The 18,647-nt window shown below is 40.2% G+C and overlaps 1 protein-coding gene across 1 annotated transcript in view; it reads left to right on the plus strand.

Annotated features, from left to right (window-relative positions):
• Positions 1 to 18,647, plus strand: part of LOC125236088 — a 102,186-nt gene that overhangs the window by 65,242 nt on the left and 18,297 nt on the right. The window contains 6 exon segments of the mRNA XM_048142783.1: positions 773 to 948; positions 2,451 to 2,587; positions 6,927 to 7,067; positions 8,470 to 8,641; positions 10,229 to 10,346; positions 10,979 to 11,113. Of these exon segments, the coding sequence (XP_047998740.1) occupies positions 773 to 948; positions 2,451 to 2,587; positions 6,927 to 7,067; positions 8,470 to 8,641; positions 10,229 to 10,346; positions 10,979 to 11,113 (879 nt within the window).

Raw genomic sequence — 18,647 nt, forward strand, 5'->3', positions numbered from 1 at the left:
ACACACACACACACACACACATAGACCGGCTCTACAGAATAGAACGTGTGCTCACTGTGGCTTATATACAGTGTGGAAAAATCGAATGCCACATCAATGGCAACTACCTTAAATATTGTAAACAGCACATTTTGTGTAAGAGAGACTTTCCTTTGTTTTTAAAAAAAATAAATTCTGCATTTAAGGATTTATGAAAAATCGTTTGCCTCAGTCGGGACTTGAACCGGTCAAATGTGACAAAAAATAACGTGCCGTATTTTATGATGCAGATTGAAAGGGTTACTGATAAGGTTCATTTTTCTCTAAATAACAAATACAATCAGAATAACGGAAGGCCATGAAAATTTGGCACATTATTTGGCACGTTATTTTTTGTCACATTTGACCGGTTCGAGTCCCGACTGAGGCAAGCGATTTTTCATAAATCCTTAAATGCAGAATTTATTGTTTTTAAAAACAAAGAAAGTCTCCTTTACACAAAATGTGTTATTTACAATATTTAAGGTAGTTGCCATCCATGTGGCATTCGATTTTTCCACCCTGTATACGACGCAGAGGCTACACATCATCCACCCGACTACCACCTACCCCGTCAACATCAAATGTTTTTTGTTTGCTTCATTAGATATAAGAATACCTACCAAATATAATTTCCAAAAAATAGTTTTTATTGTAATGTTACACTTTTTATATTCTATTTAGGTGACGACGTAACAGAGTGGCTCCGTTGCGTCGTTATTATTAATCACTAACCTTAATTTTTTCTTTGCAGTTATGCTTCAACGAAGACTTCTCTCGCATCTGGGCGGTGGCGCGTACCACGGGCCTGGCCGGTCTCCAGCTGAACCACTACCAGATGCTGTTCCTTCTGCGGCAGCTCGAGAGAATCTCTGAGCTGACAGCTTGGCTCGCCCATGACGCAGCGAGACAACCTGACGCTAACGCAAGGTACATACACATATGCATATACAACTACCTTTTGCCCGCGGCTTCGTTCTCGTTAAATTTCTGCTCCATACAAACTTCCACCCCCCGTTTTAGGGAATTAGGGGGTTAGAAAGAGACAAAAATAGCCTATGTCCCTCTCCATCCTTACTATCCCAACTATCTCCACTTAAAAAATCACGTCAATTCGTCGCTCCGTTTTGCCGTGGAAGACTGACAAACAAACAGACACACACACTTTCCCATTTATAGGCAGGCAAAGCACATGAAACTGGTCAAGTTTCAGTGACACTCTTAGCAATTGAAGGGTAGAAGGAAAACGAAATTGTGACATTGCAGTGACAGGCTGTTAGCCTATCGTTCACACCGCAATTGAACCGATATACCACAGTCGTATATTCACTAAAGAAGGGATGGTGAAATTGTACCAATTATACCGCGACCCACGTTCGTGGTGTTGCCTTCCTGTCACACTTACGTGCGAATTAATAAGTGCGACAAAGGGACAAGACACCAAACAAGGTTAACAGTAACCCCTGTGTGTGTGTTGTGGTATGTAGCCCCTGGATATTGTGCTCGCCCTCTGCACAGAGTTTTGCCCAATATCCCCTATTGAACCCATATCCCACAGTCGCCTTCTACGACACCGATGGGAGAAAAGATGGTTAAATTCTTAACCCGTCACCACGCGGGTACACAGATAATATTTTAATTTGAAGATACATTAATTTATGTCCTCAGGAACTCGTTAAAGTCATTCATATAATCCTTTTTAGTAACCCCTGTGTGTGTGTTGTGGTATGTATGTGTAGCCATAATGCAAAAATTGTAAAACATTGAGCTGACTTAATACGAGCACTTACCTGCCGATCTGAGAAATGAGCCATGTGACGAAGCATTTAAGCGCAAATTGAGAAACTTTTTGTTAGATAATCCGCTGTACTCTGTAAATGAGTACATGGATTTGAATTTTTAATGACCAATGTATTTTTCGTGAGAAAAATCTCTGTTATATAATATTTTCTTGCTTTGTGATAATTTTATGATATTGTAACTTAATTTATTAATTTTATTTAGCTTGGCATGTGTATTTTCTTTCTTTGTAAATGACGATCCTTATTGGGAGACACAATTATTTTTATTTAGAATTTATTATGTAATTTTTGACGATCATGATGAGAAGATAAACATAATTTTGACATGTAGCAAATTTATAGTGTAATTTTTATCATGAAATAAAGAAATCTAAATCTAAATCTTGAAAAAAATTTAATAGTTGAAAAGTGACCCCCCAGTCGTAATTGTACCGCTGTACGGTGTATCTTATGAAAGAAAGAAAGAAAGAAACGTTTATTTGGTGTATAAAAAAATGAAAACTTAACCTATTACATCTGAGTCTAATAACACTTTTATACACCAAAATGGTTGCCACTCAGCATATGCCGATGACTAAGTTAGCCATGGCGCTGATGTTGAAATGAAATGTTTATTTTTTTTCCTTCCAGATCAATAGTAGTAGGGGTGGTGGTACCAGCTGTGGAGTTGACCCTGGTTCTCCCCTCCAGCTGTCCCGGGCAAGAGTCTTCCAGGGACCTGGACAGCGTTCCCTTGGACTCCTCCAGCCTGCAGGACATGAAAATGGGTGAGTTATAGGCTTGTGCCGTTTCTTTCGTTGATCGGAGCGCTCCGATCTCGTTCAATCGCTCCCACGAACTAGTTCGCTCTTTTAGGTCTTTTGCTCATTTAGTTCAGCCAGACCAGCGACCACTGCGGTCGGAAAGATCAGAACGAATGGGACCGAATAGTGTCAAAAGATACGAATAGTCCACAGATAGTAACATTCCGGGCTGAAAGGTTGTAAGTAACCGAAGTTTTATATGAAACCTTGATGTTTTTGTGTTGCTCTGCTAATTAGCTCTCTCGCTTTCTGTCGGCGCAGTCACACACTCGTTCTCGATCGAAACCGCTCGCGCTCGCCGATCCTATACTGAACTAAATGAGCAAAGACCGATTCTCAGAGCACGAAAAGATTCAGTTCATTTCGGTCATTGATGGGATTTTATTCCTAACAGTTCATAGTCCGTGAACGACACAAGCCTAGTGAGTTATCGTCGCTATCATCATCATCAGCATATATTTAAAGGTCTTTTCCGTGAAGCAACTCGCACGTGTGTCGGTCTTCAGTCTGTCTTCCTTTGTCATCCTGATACCACCTGATATGTCACGACCATTATTTTTAACAAGCAGAAACGTCTGCTAACGATTCTAAACATTTTTATATTGAAGGAAAAATTGGAAAAATTTACGCTTCCGGCGGGACTTGAACCTGCATCATTTGCAATCCGTGCAAGGCTCTCAACCAATTGAGCTACGGAAGCCACGCCGGACATTGCAAATCTTTCCATGCCTTTCCTTATGTACACACGTCTTGGGGTGACGTCTAGCGCCATCTACCGATAGACTATTACATCTTGTAACGGCACTGGAGTCTCAAGTTATATTGAGAATTCACCAGTAACAATGTGCTAACCCATACTAAATTTATTTTTAACAAGCAGAAACGTCTGCTAACGATTCTAAACATTTTTATATTAAAGGAAAAATTTGAAAAATTTACGCTTCCGACGGGACTTGAACCCGCATCATTTGCAATCCGTGCAAGGCTCTCAACCAATTGAGCTACGGAAGCCACGCCGGACATTGCAAATCTTTCCATGCCTTTCCTTATGTACACACGTCTTGGGGTGACGTCTAGCGCCATCTACCGACAGACTATTACATCTTGTAACGGCACTGGAGTCTCAAGTTATATTGAGAATTCACCAGTAACAATGTGCTAACCCATACTAAATTTATTTTTAACAAGCAGAAACGTCTGCTAACGATTCTAAACATTTTTATATTGAAGGAAAAATTGGAAAAATTTACGCTTCCGGCGGGACTTGAACCTGCATCATTTGCAATCCGTGCAAGGCTCTCAACCAATTGAGCTACGGAAGCCACGCCGGACATTGCAAATCTTTCCATGCCTTTCCTTATGTACACACGTCTTGGGGTGACGTCTAGCGCCATCTACCGATAGACTATTACATCTTGTAACGGCACTGGAGTCTCAAGTTATATTGAGAATTCACCAGTAACAATGTGCTAACCCATACTAAATTTATTTTTAACAAGCAGAAACGTCTGCTAACGATTCTAAACATTTTTATATTAAAGGAAAAATTTGAAAAATTTACGCTTCCGACGGGACTTGAACCCGCATCATTTGCAATCCGTGCAAGGCTCTCAACCAATTGAGCTACGGAAGCCACGCCGGACATTGCAAATCTTTCCATGCCTTTCCTTATGTACACACGTCTTGGGGTGACGTCTAGCGCCATCTACCGACAGACTATTACATCTTGTAACGGCACTGGAGTCTCAAGTTATATTGAGAATTCACCAGTAACAATGTGCTAACCCATACTAAATTTATTTTTAACAAGCAGAAACGTCTGCTAACGATTCTAAACATTTTTATATTGAAGGAAAAATTGGAAAAATTTACGCTTCCGGCGGGACTTGAACCTGCATCATTTGCAATCCGTGCAAGGCTCTCAACCAATTGAGCTACGGAAGCCACGCCGGACATTGCAAATCTTTCCATGCCTTTCCTTATGTACACACGTCTTGGGGTGACGTCTAGCGCCATCTACCGATAGACTATTACATCTTGTAACGGCACTGGAGTCTCAAGTTATATTGAGAATTCACCAGTAACAATGTGCTAACCCATACTAAATTTATTTTTAACAAGCAGAAACGTCTGCTAACGATTCTAAACATTTTTATATTAAAGGAAAAATTTGAAAAATTTACGCTTCCGACGGGACTTGAACCCGCATCATTTGCAATCCGTGCAAGGCTCTCAACCAATTGAGCTACGGAAGCCACGCCGGACATTGCAAATCTTTCCATGCCTTTCCTTATGTACACACGTCTTGGGGTGACGTCTAGCGCCATCTACCGACAGACTATTACATCTTGTAACGGCACTGGAGTCTCAAGTTATATTGAGAATTCACCAGTAACAATGTGCTAACCCATACTAAATTTATTTTTAACAAGCAGAAACGTCTGCTAACGATTCTAAACATTTTTATATTAAAGGAAAAATGGATACAAGATGTAATAGTCTGTCGGTAGATGGCGCTAGACGTCACCCCAAGACGTGTGTACATAAGGAAAGGCATGGAAAGATTTGCAATGTCCGGCGTGGCTTCCGTAGCTCAATTGGTTGAGAGCCTTGCACGGATTGCAAATGATGCGGGTTCAAGTCCCGCCGGAAGCGTAAATTTTTCCAATTTTTCCTTTAATATAAAAATGTCACGACCTTGTTTTCCTTTTATTTGGCTCTTGTATCATGAAGCAAGGCAAGCAAGGCTATATGCTTAGTTTGGGGCTAGGTTGATTTGTGTAAGGTGTCCCCCGATATTTACTTTATTTATGTACTAGCTTTTGCCCGCGGCTTCGCTCGCGTTAGAAAGAGACAAAAAGTAGCCTATGTCACTTTCCATCCCTTGAACTATCTCCACTTAAAAAATCACGTCCAGTCGTTGCTCCGTTTTGCCGTGAAAGACAGACAAACAAACAGACACACACACTTTCCCATTTATAATATTAGTATGGATGCTCTCCTTGATTTTGGAGAGAAAAAACCACATAATGTTCTAAGTAGCTAGTTACTACTTAGAACATTATGTGGTTTTTTCTCTCGCTCAAAAACTCAAATAACTGACGTAGCTGAAACAACCGCCAAGATTAGTGGGACTGGACGGGGGGACACGTTTGTCGTACGCCGGATTACTTGTGGGTAGGCTTGGGCCGTTTCGTTCGTTGATCGGAGCGCTCCGATCTCGTTCAATCGCTCCCACGAACTAGTTCGCTCTTTTAGGTCTTTTGCTCATTTAGTTCAGCCAGACCAGCGACCACTGCGGTCGGAAAGATCAGAACGAATGGGACCAAATAGTGTCAAAATGATACGAATAGTCCACAGATAGTAACATTCCGGGCCCAAAGGTTGTAAGTAACCGAAGTTTAATATGAAAACTTGACGTTTTTTTGTTGCTCTGCTAATTACCTCTCGCTCTCGGTCGGCGCAGTCACACACTCGTTCTCGATCCAAACCGCTCGCGCTCGCCGATCCTATACTGAACTAAATGAGCAAAGACCGAATCTCAGAGCCTGGAAAGATTCAGTTCATTTCGGTCATTGATGGGATTTTATTCCTAACAGTTCATATTTCGTGAACGACACAAGCCTAAGCTGAAACAACCGCCAAGATTAGTGGGACTGGACGGGGGGACACGTTTGTCGTACGCCGGATTACTTGTGGGCTAAAACGACAACTAACTGGGTCCCACAAAATCGAACCGGGCGTTGCGGCAAACCTTGTCGGCGATGGCGAGATGACCTTGACGCCTTTGATAAGGACTATTAGGTAATAGGGATAAGGGTTTTACATCTACCGTTTTAACAATCCGTTACCTGATGTATTAAAAATGTTAAGCGCCATCTAAACGAGCATTTTTTACGGCTTCTTAGATTTTATTTGTTGTTCATGGAGTGCTCTTTTTAACCCCCGACGTAAAAACGAAGGGGTGTTATAAGTTTGACGTGTCTGTCTGTCTGTCTGTCTGTCTGTTGACGACCGGTCTGGCTCACTCGGTAGTGACCCTGCCTGCTGAGCCGCGGTCCCAGGTTCGAATCCCGGTAAGGGCATTTATTTGTGTGATGAGCACAGATATTTGTTCCTGAGTCATGGATGTTTTCTATGTATATAAGTATGTATTTATCTATTTAAGTATGTATATCGTCGCTTAGCACCCATAGTACAAGCTTTGCTTAGTTTGGGGCTAAGTTGATCTGTGTAAGGTGTCCCCCAATATTTATTATTTATTTATTGTCTTTGATTGAACTTCGTTTTTTTTTCATGACAGGGTCTGAAGCGACGATGGCGCCCTCTACGCTGGTGGGCGACAGCGGCATCATCAGCGGCACGCAGCCTGTGGAGATCTGCTCCGCGCAGCCGCTCCCCGCCGAGGAAATGCCGCCACCCAGCCCGGGACTCAGTTTTGGAGGTAATAAATACATTAAAGTTCAGTTCAAGGACACAATTAGGTACTATGGTCGGTCGCGTGTATTGCTGAGGTAAGCAGAGTACATGAAACTGCTCAATTTTCAGTGCTTTTCTAGCAATCACCAAGGATGATTTATTTAGGATTGACAATTTTCACACTAAGAATCGTACCTCAATTTTTAGCGCCACCTATTAAAATGCGGGTTCCCTCTATTTGGCATAACTTTAATTGTCCGAAACGATTTTCGCATAACAGACTTCGCATAATCGATTTTCGCCGAATGTTAATTTTGCAGAAAACTTATTTGTCATAATCGAAAATAATACGTATAACACATTGTCCGAAAATAAGTTCGCATAATTCTGTTTACGCCGATTGTTTTTATGAATAAAATTAATTCGCATAATTGTATTTGGCATATTTCTTAAAATCAGAATATCCACCCATACTAAATGCTGTTAAGAGAGTCGGTTTGGTTAGGTTAGAACTGCGACCTCAACAAATAAAACATTTTGTCAAGAATTTCGGTTAGGTTAGGTTAGAACTGCAACATTAATATAGTAGTATTACCTATGATAAAAATTCTGCGTAGTAAATTTCCACTAAACCATGTTATGCAGAAATAATTTATGCATAAAAACCATTCGGCGAATAACCTTTATGCATGAAATATATTCGGACAAACAAAAATATGCCTAGACAAATTATGCGTAACTATACTATGCCATAACATTATGCGAAAGGTGAATTATGCCAATACAGATGATGCCAAAAAGAATTCTCGATTGTAAAATTATGCCAAAACAAGGGGAACCTATTACTATCATAACTACACTGATGATGCCTACGAATTTTTTTTTTTTTTCAAATTGCGTATTGTCGTGACATCATGATATTAAAATAAATAAATATGTCATTTGTTCTTATGAAAATTAAACACGCAAAAATATTTTGGGAAAATATGATTTTTGCCACTTCCAGGATACAAAACAGCGCCATCTAGTTTTATCATATTTCAGGGGCACACTTTTTTGTATGGGCTTTGTCAATCAGTCCCGGTGTATATCGTTCTTGCAATTAGGGTCCATTTATACGGTACGAGAACTCGCATAAGAGTTTTATTACATTGTGGTATTTGATGGCTGTCCAAACTGTATGTAACCTCAATAGCCCGCAATGTAACTAAAATCGCATGCCTGTTCGCACGCCGTCTAAATCGGGCCTTAACGAAATTGTGAACATTGTGATATTGCAGGGACAGGTTTCCAGCCCATCGCCCTCACCACAATGGAGCACATATCCCATAGTCAACTTCTACGAGAGTTATAAGAGGAGAAGCCAGTGTAATTCTTAACCCGCCTCCAATCCAAATTATTATTAACAACGTACATTTTTCGTACAGGATTTTCGTCAATGCGTCGCGGCCTGACGTCTCTAGTGACGTCGATCGACAGCGCGTGGACGCGCGACGACGCGCGGAGTGACGCGGCGTCTACAGCCAGCTCGGATAGTGAGAGATATGTCGTGGTTGGACTCGCTTGCGAGTCGCCTCTTGACGCTGATCAGGCTTTCAGGTACGCTATGTAGTTTGTATTATTAACAAACACATCACCAGATATCATCAAATACAGGTTTTAATACATATAACCTGGCAACCTTCAAATCAAGAGTGAACAGGTATCTTCTGGGCGAGCTCAGTCCATCATAGGCCAGGTCTTTGCATTTGGCTAGTCTGTGGTCAAGAGTAAACCCATTTATAGTATAATAAAAACAAAAAAAAACTCAAGAATACGGGACAGCTTGAGACAAATCACACAACGACGCTCTAATGGCGGACAATGATTTAGAGACAGGCTGACAGGTCACGCCGCGCGCGCGAACGAGTGTCGTCACCAAGCCACACCGACCGTAGGGCTTGACACAAGCAAGCACCACAATCGGTTATCAGTATGTATGCTTTTCATCAATGCGTAGTGTACTGACCTCGCTAGTCACGTCGATCGACAGCGCGTGGACGCGCGACGACGCGCGGAGCGACGCGGCGTCTACAGCCAGCTCGGATAGTGAGAGATATGTCGTGGTCGGACTCGCTTGCGAGTCGCCTCTCGACGCTGATCAGGCTTTTAGGTCTGTACAAGTGTACACGCGTTTGGTTTGTACTAGAGACATAAAAACCCGTAAAAAAATAGTCTAGATAATATTTGAAAACCATAAAAAAATCTTTATTCTGATTCACGTGGCGCCACATACCGTTCCTTTAATATGCATACCTCTCAATATGTACAAAAGTTATGTAACTTTGGTACACCTATATTTTTAGAAAAGGCATGTAATTCAAATTTTACATGGGGCGCTGACTCTTCAAGTGTATATTTTTAAACTTTCCTCTATTTTTCTAGCTACAGAAATAACTTCACAAACTATGTTATGTATATACTCATACTCATACTCATAATTTATTGATAATATATAATTACATGTCATCTTTCGCCAAGAATTTGCCACCCTGGCATTGTGCACGTTTTGATGTTTTATACTACGTCGGTGGCAAAAAAGCATACGGCCCGCCTGATGTAAAGCGGTCACCGTAACCTATGGACGCCTGCAACTCAAACAGTGTCACATGCGCGTTGCCACCCCATTAGAAACATGTACACTCCCTTTTGCTGTGATAAGTACACAGCAAAAAGGAGTGTATAAGCTCTAAGGAGGGTTCGGGTTGCCGACGACTCAAAGGACAATAGACGGAACAAGTTAGTTCCGTAAGTCCTCCCGTCATCAGCACACCGCACCCTCGTTGAGCTCTGGCAGCCTTACTCACCGGCAGGAACACAACACTATGAGTAGGGTCTAGTGCTATTTGGCAAATTATTTTGATGTGTCAAAAATTGGTGTAAGATTATTTTAGTAACTAGCTTTTTCCCGCGGCTTCGCTCGCCTACGTAATCATGTTTTTCCATACAAATTTTTGGACCTCAGTTTCACCCCCTTAGGAGGTGAATTTTGAAAAAATCCTTTCGTAGTGCTCCTCTACACCTTATAAGGAACCTACGTGCCAAATTTGAAATCTCTAGGACAAGCGGTTTCGGCTGTGCGTTGATATGTCAGTCAGTCAGTTTCTTCTTTTATATATTTAGATATTTTTGTTGTAAATGTTACAGAGAGTTCGAGCACGGGCGCATGTCAACAACCGGTGTAGAGGTAGCAGCTGAAGTGTTGGAACGCTCCTCGTCACCCAGCGACCACTCTGTGACCAGTTCTTGCCGCCGGCGAGACGTGGTATGTTCCCGATTCTGGCAGGGTCGCCATGAAATGTAGCTTGATGGCGTCTAGATTGGGCCAGTCTGTTACAGCCCGACTGTCAGAGTCGCCATGAAATGTAGGGTGTTACATCGGAAAGAACAACTCAAGTGACGAGGATTCAGCGACCATTCTGTGATCAGCTTTTGTCGCCGGCGAGACGTGGTATATATCCGATCAATAATATACGCTAAATTGTGTTAAATTGTGCTGGGTTAAATTGTGGCGTAGGCAAGAGGCTGGCAACCTGTCACTGCAATGTCACAGTTTCGTTTTCTTTCAACCCCTTATTTGCCAAGAGTGGCACTGAAGCTTTAGTAGTTTCATGTGTTCTGCCTACCCCTTTATGGGATACAGGCGTGATTGTATGTATGTATGTATGTATGTATAATATACGCTGTGCAGTCGCCGTCAGACATATCTGCTTCGTCGAAGTGAAAATCGGTGCCCTCCTATCACGGATTTCCATTTACTACGATCCTGACAAACCACTTTCGCTTCACACACTTTCATAACGTTTCTCATACACGCTCGTCGGTTTTGAGTACTTCTGACCTGACCTTTTTGCAATTTTATTATAGATGACATTTGTCAATAATTGTCATTGTCAGATATCGACGTGCACGTGGCGACTACACGACATCCACGTCGTGCACGGCGGCGCGGGCGGCGCCTCGCGCCTGCGCCTGGCGGCCGACGACCTGCGCACCGACGAGTGCGCCGCCATACCCTGGGACGAGTTCCAGGTGAGACTGGGATGAGTTGACCATTTCTTTTTTTTTGCCAATATTTTTTTTTTATTGTTTTAGGGAATTTTAGGTTAATTGTACTCAGAATCACGAGTACCTTCAATCTCTCTGGGAGACTAAAAGTGTCCCAGAATTTCCATACATTTTTGTTACTTTCCTCTTTTGTTTACAACATGTACGGAAAATGGTAACAAAATAAGAAAAAATCGTATGGGACAATTTTTTTAACTACTAGGATTGAAAAGGCTAGTAATTCTGAGTAGAAATAGCATATTTTTTTTCAAAAATATCACACTTCATAAAAGTGGCAAAAAAAAAAAGTGCTCAGTTGGAGATGAGGTGCTATAGACTCGTAAGTCCCGGTGTACACGATAATAAATTGGAGCATTCCACGGGCTGTTCCGTACAAACACATTATATTTTGTGTGTTGCGATTATTTTTTTCAGCGTTTCAAGCAGTAAATCATTCTTCTGTGCGTAATTCTGAACATTGCCTTCGATAAATATCCTCTTACATCAGCCGAAAATTCTTGTCTGTACGGGACAACTAAATAAGGCATAAATAAGTGATGATTTCTGTACCTTGTCGCTTTAAATTGTTTGATAATTTCGCATGACATTTCAAACAAGACGTTAATGTGACAAGGTATAGTAATCATCACATATTTATGCCGGTGACTGTTCCAAAGTAAATAAAAAATGGACGGGGACTTACGAGAATAAATCTTACCAAAACCGAGTAAGCTATGAGCTATGGGCTACGAACAAAAGAGAAACACCCCCGTGTAAATAAAAGAGACACGGCGATGTTTATAGTTACTCGCCCAACGGTGAACTATCAAAATCGCCGTGTTTCTTTTATTTGCACGGGAGTGCTTATCTTTTGTTCGTTTTTATAGCCCATAGCTTAGCTATCTCGCGGTGGGACCAGTGCCTAAGAGCAATAGATGGATTCCAGATGTTGCATGTTTAAGTCCTGCTGAACAAAAATATCTGGACTCTACTCAATACTATGAACATAAAAGTGTGTTCAGATGTTTTTGTTCGTGTAGCTCTGTAGAACACAAAACGCGTACCTGTATAAGAAATTCAGAATACATTACAGTGTCGTCTATTCACTACATTACCCGTGACGTCTTACATACATGCCTACATCACTCCCAATTTTATGTTTTTTTTTTCTTCATACTGTCAATCCGTTTTCGTCACTAGAAATAAGCGCCAAATATAAGAAATGATGGATGTAATTTTATTCATGAAGAAAATGAATTTTGCGCCTTTTTCTAGTGGCAAACTTTTTGACCGGGGCCGATTTTTCAAAACTGATAGTTACAAGTTACAAGCGGAAATCTCTTTCCAACTTGTCATATTAGACATTGACTACCACTTGTAAATTGTAACTTGTAGCTTCGAGAAATGGGCCCCGGATATTAATGTGAAACTATTCTGACAACGGTCTCTGGCAGAAAATACATTGATGTCAATTTTAACATATCGTCACTACTTTAAAAAAAACATGTACCTTCGTCAGTCAATGAAAAGAAAATTGTAGTAAGTATGTATGGAATGCATATGGACTTACTGCGTTTTAACTTTGAGGAGCAGCGTGAGATTTTTTCAAAGTAGTGACGATATATTCAATTACATACATATCGACGATAACAATGTATAGGGTACAACCTGCAATTATTTTTTTCAGAAAATTGCACCTTACCCACCAACGTACAAGGTGCTATCTGCTGCAAAAAAAATCGCAGATATCGCCTTGTACGTTGTTGTCGTCGATATAATCACGCCTGTATCCCATAAAGGGGTAGGCAGAGCACATGAACTACTAAGTTTCAGTGCCACTCTTGGCAAAAAGGGGTTGAAAGAACTTCCTATTAATTTATTACTATTAATTAATTGGTTACTTCCTATTAATTTATTTGCTGGGACTATTCATTGATTTTTATGTAATATTTTCTTTGATATTGTTGTCCGAGTGTAAAAATAATGTAATTGTTTTTTTTACACATACGGCTATAAAGTTATGAAGCAAGTCAGTTGTATGGAAATACTCTAACTTCGTATTTACATGAGAAAAGAAAATGTGCATTACAAAACTGAGAAGCATGAACATAATATGAGGAGCTTTAGCTTCAGTCTAAAAGACGTTCTTAATTCTGGCAACATTTCTACGCTGGGAGGTTGTTTAAGTCGCCAGCTCTTTGATCACCACCAGTGTCGTCAACCAAACGCTTCACACTTTCTGCAAAAAGCTTTTTGTTATTTGAACAATTTTAACTACGCGCTCGTTTATACTCATCGAAATAAGTCATGAATTAATAAATTTATTTACCATATAGGCTACTTGCCTCCTAGTCAAATCAGCTTCTTTTTAAGAACTGTCAGAACGAATTTGAACGACTTGCTAATATGGAATTGATATGAAATCGAATTGAGTGACGTCACGGTCAATTCAGTTACTTTATATATTTCTACCGGACTTATTAAATAAAATTTCGATTTAAAAATAACTTCTGTCCATGTTATTCTAATAACTATCTGATGCTTTATTTCGTGCACGGTATAAAATATTTTATTTTAAGAACAATCAAGTTTTATGTACAAATTATTTATGTACAAATTGTACAATATATCTGTTGTTACATTATTTTTACACCAACATGTATTTGTAACATTCGATACATTTCAGTCTTCATTCAAGTCGCATATGTCATCCTCTCTGGCATGTAATATTCACCATTTTGTCCGTTTCTCAGAATTTACCATTTACGTGTACAGCTTCTACCTTTGACTAGATGTCCATACAATCAAATTGGGAAAGTGTGTGTGTCTGTTTGTTTGTCCGTCTTTCACGGCAAAACGGAGCGACGAATCGACGTGATTTTTTAAGTGGAGATAGTTGAAGGGATGGAGAGTGATATCAGGCTACTTTTTGTCGCTTTCTAACCCCCCATTGCCCTAAAATGGGGGGGGGGGCGAGGGGGTGATTTTTCGAAGTAGTTACAGTCAACAGTAGAAGCTGGTTTTTTGCATGTCCGTACCACCATGTTGTACCATCCGAAAATCCATCGTATCTCGTGTAACGTAAGGTCTATATTTGCCGTTTACTTTGTTTAACAGGTTTAATTTGGTCTGGTTAAACTTTGAGGGTAAAATAGGTCTTCATATTCGTAGAATTAAAGTAAAAATATACGGTCTATACCGCTTTCACGATGAAAAAATACTAGTATAAGTGCTCCCTTATCCAATGAAGAGGCACACTGACATTTTATTCCGCCAGGCGACGCCTGTGCAAGTGCCTAGGCATGTCACTGTCATTAATATGTGAGAGAGAGAAAAAAAAATCATCTTCTCGCTCTGACGTGTATGAAATTATTTATCTGTGTAATGGACTAATAAGGTGGCGCCATCTGTCATAACCTTTAAGTGTGCCTCTTCATTGGTCCAGTCCAACTATATGAAAGCAACAGTAGTTCTTTTATTGAGCGCAGAATAGATAATGTTTCGATGTATAAAGCAATCGATCTCTCCCCCATAAGACTAATAAGATCGCGAGCGTAGCGTCGGGCCAACTGTATGGCAAAGCCTGGTGCCGCGTCGGCGCGACGTCGACGCGGCGTCTTTTTCCATACAGTTGGCCCGACGCAACGCTCGCGAGACCCTGGATGTGGGGGGACCCTTATATTACGTCAACCTTAGCAGTAGTAGCCGAACGTGTTTGATAAGACCTACTTGTACTATTACGTTCTCTTATACTCTTAAAAGTAAAGTTGTTCAGTAGACTTTGGTCAAGTCCTCTGTAACAGTAGATGTACTTAAATGCCAAAAATTGTGTATTAGGGCATTTTCAGAATTTAGGACACCCCATGCAGTTGTTAACAAAAATTAACTCGCTGTCAATTTTGTGACGACAATTAAGCATGAAATCTGTCTAAAAATTTACTTTTTCACATTGTCAATGTAAATTATCGCTTAAAGTTTATGTAATTATCACAAAAACAATATTATCGTCACAAAACTGAGAGTGAGTTAATTTTTGTTAACAAGTTACGCTAATTTGGGGGTCCCAAATTTTGAAAATGCTAATTAGACCCATATTGTCAAAGTTTAAGCAGACCCCAGTCTTAATGCATCCTATATCTCTACAACTATGTGTATACCTGTGTTTTTTCTCGCATCCCGCCCGCTCGGCTATCCCAGAACCGACTCAAGGTACTTAGAGACTTTAACAAGTAGTGTATTTTAAGATAGTTTAGATCAGCGGGCGTAGCACACTAGTTAGATAAACTTTATCACATCGGTGCGTCCCTATCGCACTTGGGTGAATCAACTTTTTCTTGCCTGTTATTGCCATGGTTACGGTCCCCTGAGTCGCGCTTTACGCAAAATTATGCTACTGAAATTATGCGAGCATGCATGTAGTCAATGTTTGTAAGTGGCAAATTAAGGAAAGGGCTAGCTAACACCAGAAAAATGCATGTTTGCATAGTTTAAGTAGCTTAATTTTGCGTAAAACCAGCGTGACTTAACCATGGCAATAACAGCGTAAAATTTCTCCGACGCCAAACAGCGTGACTCTGGGTCGCGCCAATACGCAAGCCGATAACCATGCTTCGTTTCGTGAGCGTTTCGTGAGCGTTTCGTGAGCGATTGTGCCATTCGGCTAGCCACCCAGGCAAGAAAAAGTTGATTCACCCACTTACAAATAGTGCGGAAAGGACGGCCTGAGGGCCCATTTCTCAAAACTGAAAGTTACAAGTTACAAGCGGAAGTCTTTCCAACTTGTCATATTAGACATTGACTACCACTTGTAAATTGTAACTTCAAGCTTCGAGAAATGGGCCCCGAAGGTTATATCGTTTATCACGCGCCCGTGCTTGCCTGCCAGGGGCACCCAACCGTTAGGGCTGTAGGTAAAACAAATCGCATGCGCCGGGCCCTAAGACTTGTGTGAGAAGGTTGGGAACCTCTGTAGTCGTGTCGTAGCCAAGGGGGTTTGTATGTGTGAATGGATGATGAAGATTTTTCCGTCACGTTTTTTTTATAAAATAGTGCTTACAGGTGGGCGAAAATGCAGGATTTAGATGTGATGAGAAATATTCGTTGTGATTTCTATTTTACTATAGTAATATCGTCACTACTTTTAAAAGAACTTGTATCTTCGTCTGTCGATGAAAAGAAAATTGTAGTAAGTATGTATGGAATGCATATAGACTTACTGCGTTTTAACTTTGAGGAACAGCGTGAGATACGAGATTTTTTTAAAGTAGTGACGATATGTAATTAGACTTATATTGACCAGGACATTAACCGTGATTACCTTTTTGATTTTTATTGAGGTCCCGATATTGCGACGCAGTTGCATGCATCATGATCACTGTGTTTAATACTATTAAAGCTTTGGTATTTCAAGCATAATGGTTGATAGTTTTTGATTTTATTTTATTTACTGTAAGGTATAAAATCAAATGTATTCTAACCATGCTAAAACTAAATCTAAAACACCTGTAAGCTCCATTTGAAGAAGTTTACATCGTGACAGGAAACATCTTCGCTGCTGCTTTAAAATCACATTGTTTCTTTATTTCTAATACGTTTCTAGCGACACAAACGCCTACTGACGTCACAACAGGTATAGTGCACACTAACATAATACTTGCGTAGCTTTAGACCCAGACACTGCATGTTTAGGGTCTCACCAAACCTATCGACGCGGTATCGGCTTTCGACGACTAAAAATCGCTCGTCAGTGAACATGCGTACGCATGCGCTCAGTGACGACGACGTTCTTTATAGCCTATTCCGAGTCGATAGGTTTAGGAAACTCTTAAGATGCTACAGGAGCGAAAATGCTAAAATGGAAGGAGCCCCCCTTTAAATTTGGGACTTTTAGTTAAATATACTAGTATTATTAACTAGATTTATCGAAAAATAATTGTCCATTAAGAACAACTCAGTTAAAAAATATTGCGAAAAAATCTTTAAAATCGAGGTTCCGCTCTCGACTATTTCCTCCTTCAAAACTTAAGCAATCGTAACGAAAGTTGATAATCTGAATTACAATGAAATTATCTATGTCGGACCGTTTACTTTTTTTTTTAGCTAATTGGTATTTTTTAGTTAATTGGTAATTTTGAATACCACGCCCTTTTTTGCGCCATAATCGATAAGGCCGTTTTTAGAAATTTTTGATAGGATCTAGCGTCTTTAAAAATAACAATATTAAAAAAATCAAAACGGTCCGACACATAAAAAAAAATCTGTGTTGAAAAATCAGTGCTCCATCAAAAACGAATGAGGAAATAGTCAAGAGCGTTTGTATGGAGAATTGACCCCTCCTGTATCGTCTTAAGTCTATCAATGAAAATCTTAAGCTTGCCAGAACATATATTTTTTTAATAAAAAAAATTCAACCCCCTTTAAGTTTTCTAGCATAATTTTCTTCGCTAGACAGTATTAGTTACCCATTTATTCATAGATTTATATACCTACATATACCTAAACATTAGATAAACGCCGTTTTTGTAGCGACTTGACACGAACACTAACAATTTAACACTGCTGATGCCTATCATGCATGAGTTTGCTATACAGGGTGGGGCCTGTAACTAAAGCAAAAAATTAAAACAGGGACTGACTTAAGTATATAGAGTTATTACATACATACATACAATTCACGCCTGTATCCCATAAAGGGGTAGGCAGAGCACATGAAACTACTAAAGCTTCAGTGCCACTCTTGGCAAATAAGGGGTTAAAAGAAAACGAAACTGTGGCATTGCAGTGACAGGTTGCCAACCTCTCGCCTACGCCACAATTTAACCCATATCCCATAGTCGCCTTCTACGACACCCACGGGAAGAAAGGGGGTGGTGAAATTCTTAACCCGTCACCACACAGGCAACAGTAGGCTGTAGAGTTATTACAACGTGGTTTTAATGTTACAAAGTTTTGAAATTAGGAGAAATAGTGATTTAAAGTTACGATTAGTAATTAATGAATTTACACCTAGCGATACTGTCGCTTAGCTATCGTAAAATATCTTGGTACCGGGCATTTTGACAGATTGTAACATTTGTTAATATTTGATTTGTTGTGAATTATTTTTTTAAAGAAAATAAACCAAAATAGTCCTTACGCCTATACATTTAGATTGACAGTCGTACGTAGTTACCTACTATTTTGTTGACCATAATGTTTTTGAAATAGTTGTAATTACTTATTATCTTTGCTTATTATTGTCAATCTCCATAAATTCCTGAATTCTGGTTTTGATTTAATGGTTTAAAAATGATTGCAACTTTATGGTTCGTTAATAATGTCAAGATTGTCAAGTTAGAACGGCAGATATTATCAGCAATTCAAAATGCCTAGAGTTCTGTATGATTCGCGGGAATTGTGCGAAATGATTCTCCTGTATGGCGAAACAAGAGGCAACGCACATCGTGCGCTGATGTTGTACGGTGAGCGATATCCCGATCGACGGCAACCACGCAACGGCCGAGTCATAACGAACGCCGTA

This window comes from Leguminivora glycinivorella, chromosome 18 (genome assembly GCF_023078275.1).
Source record: "Leguminivora glycinivorella isolate SPB_JAAS2020 chromosome 18, LegGlyc_1.1, whole genome shotgun sequence".
NCBI lineage: Eukaryota > Metazoa > Arthropoda > Insecta > Lepidoptera > Tortricidae > Leguminivora > Leguminivora glycinivorella.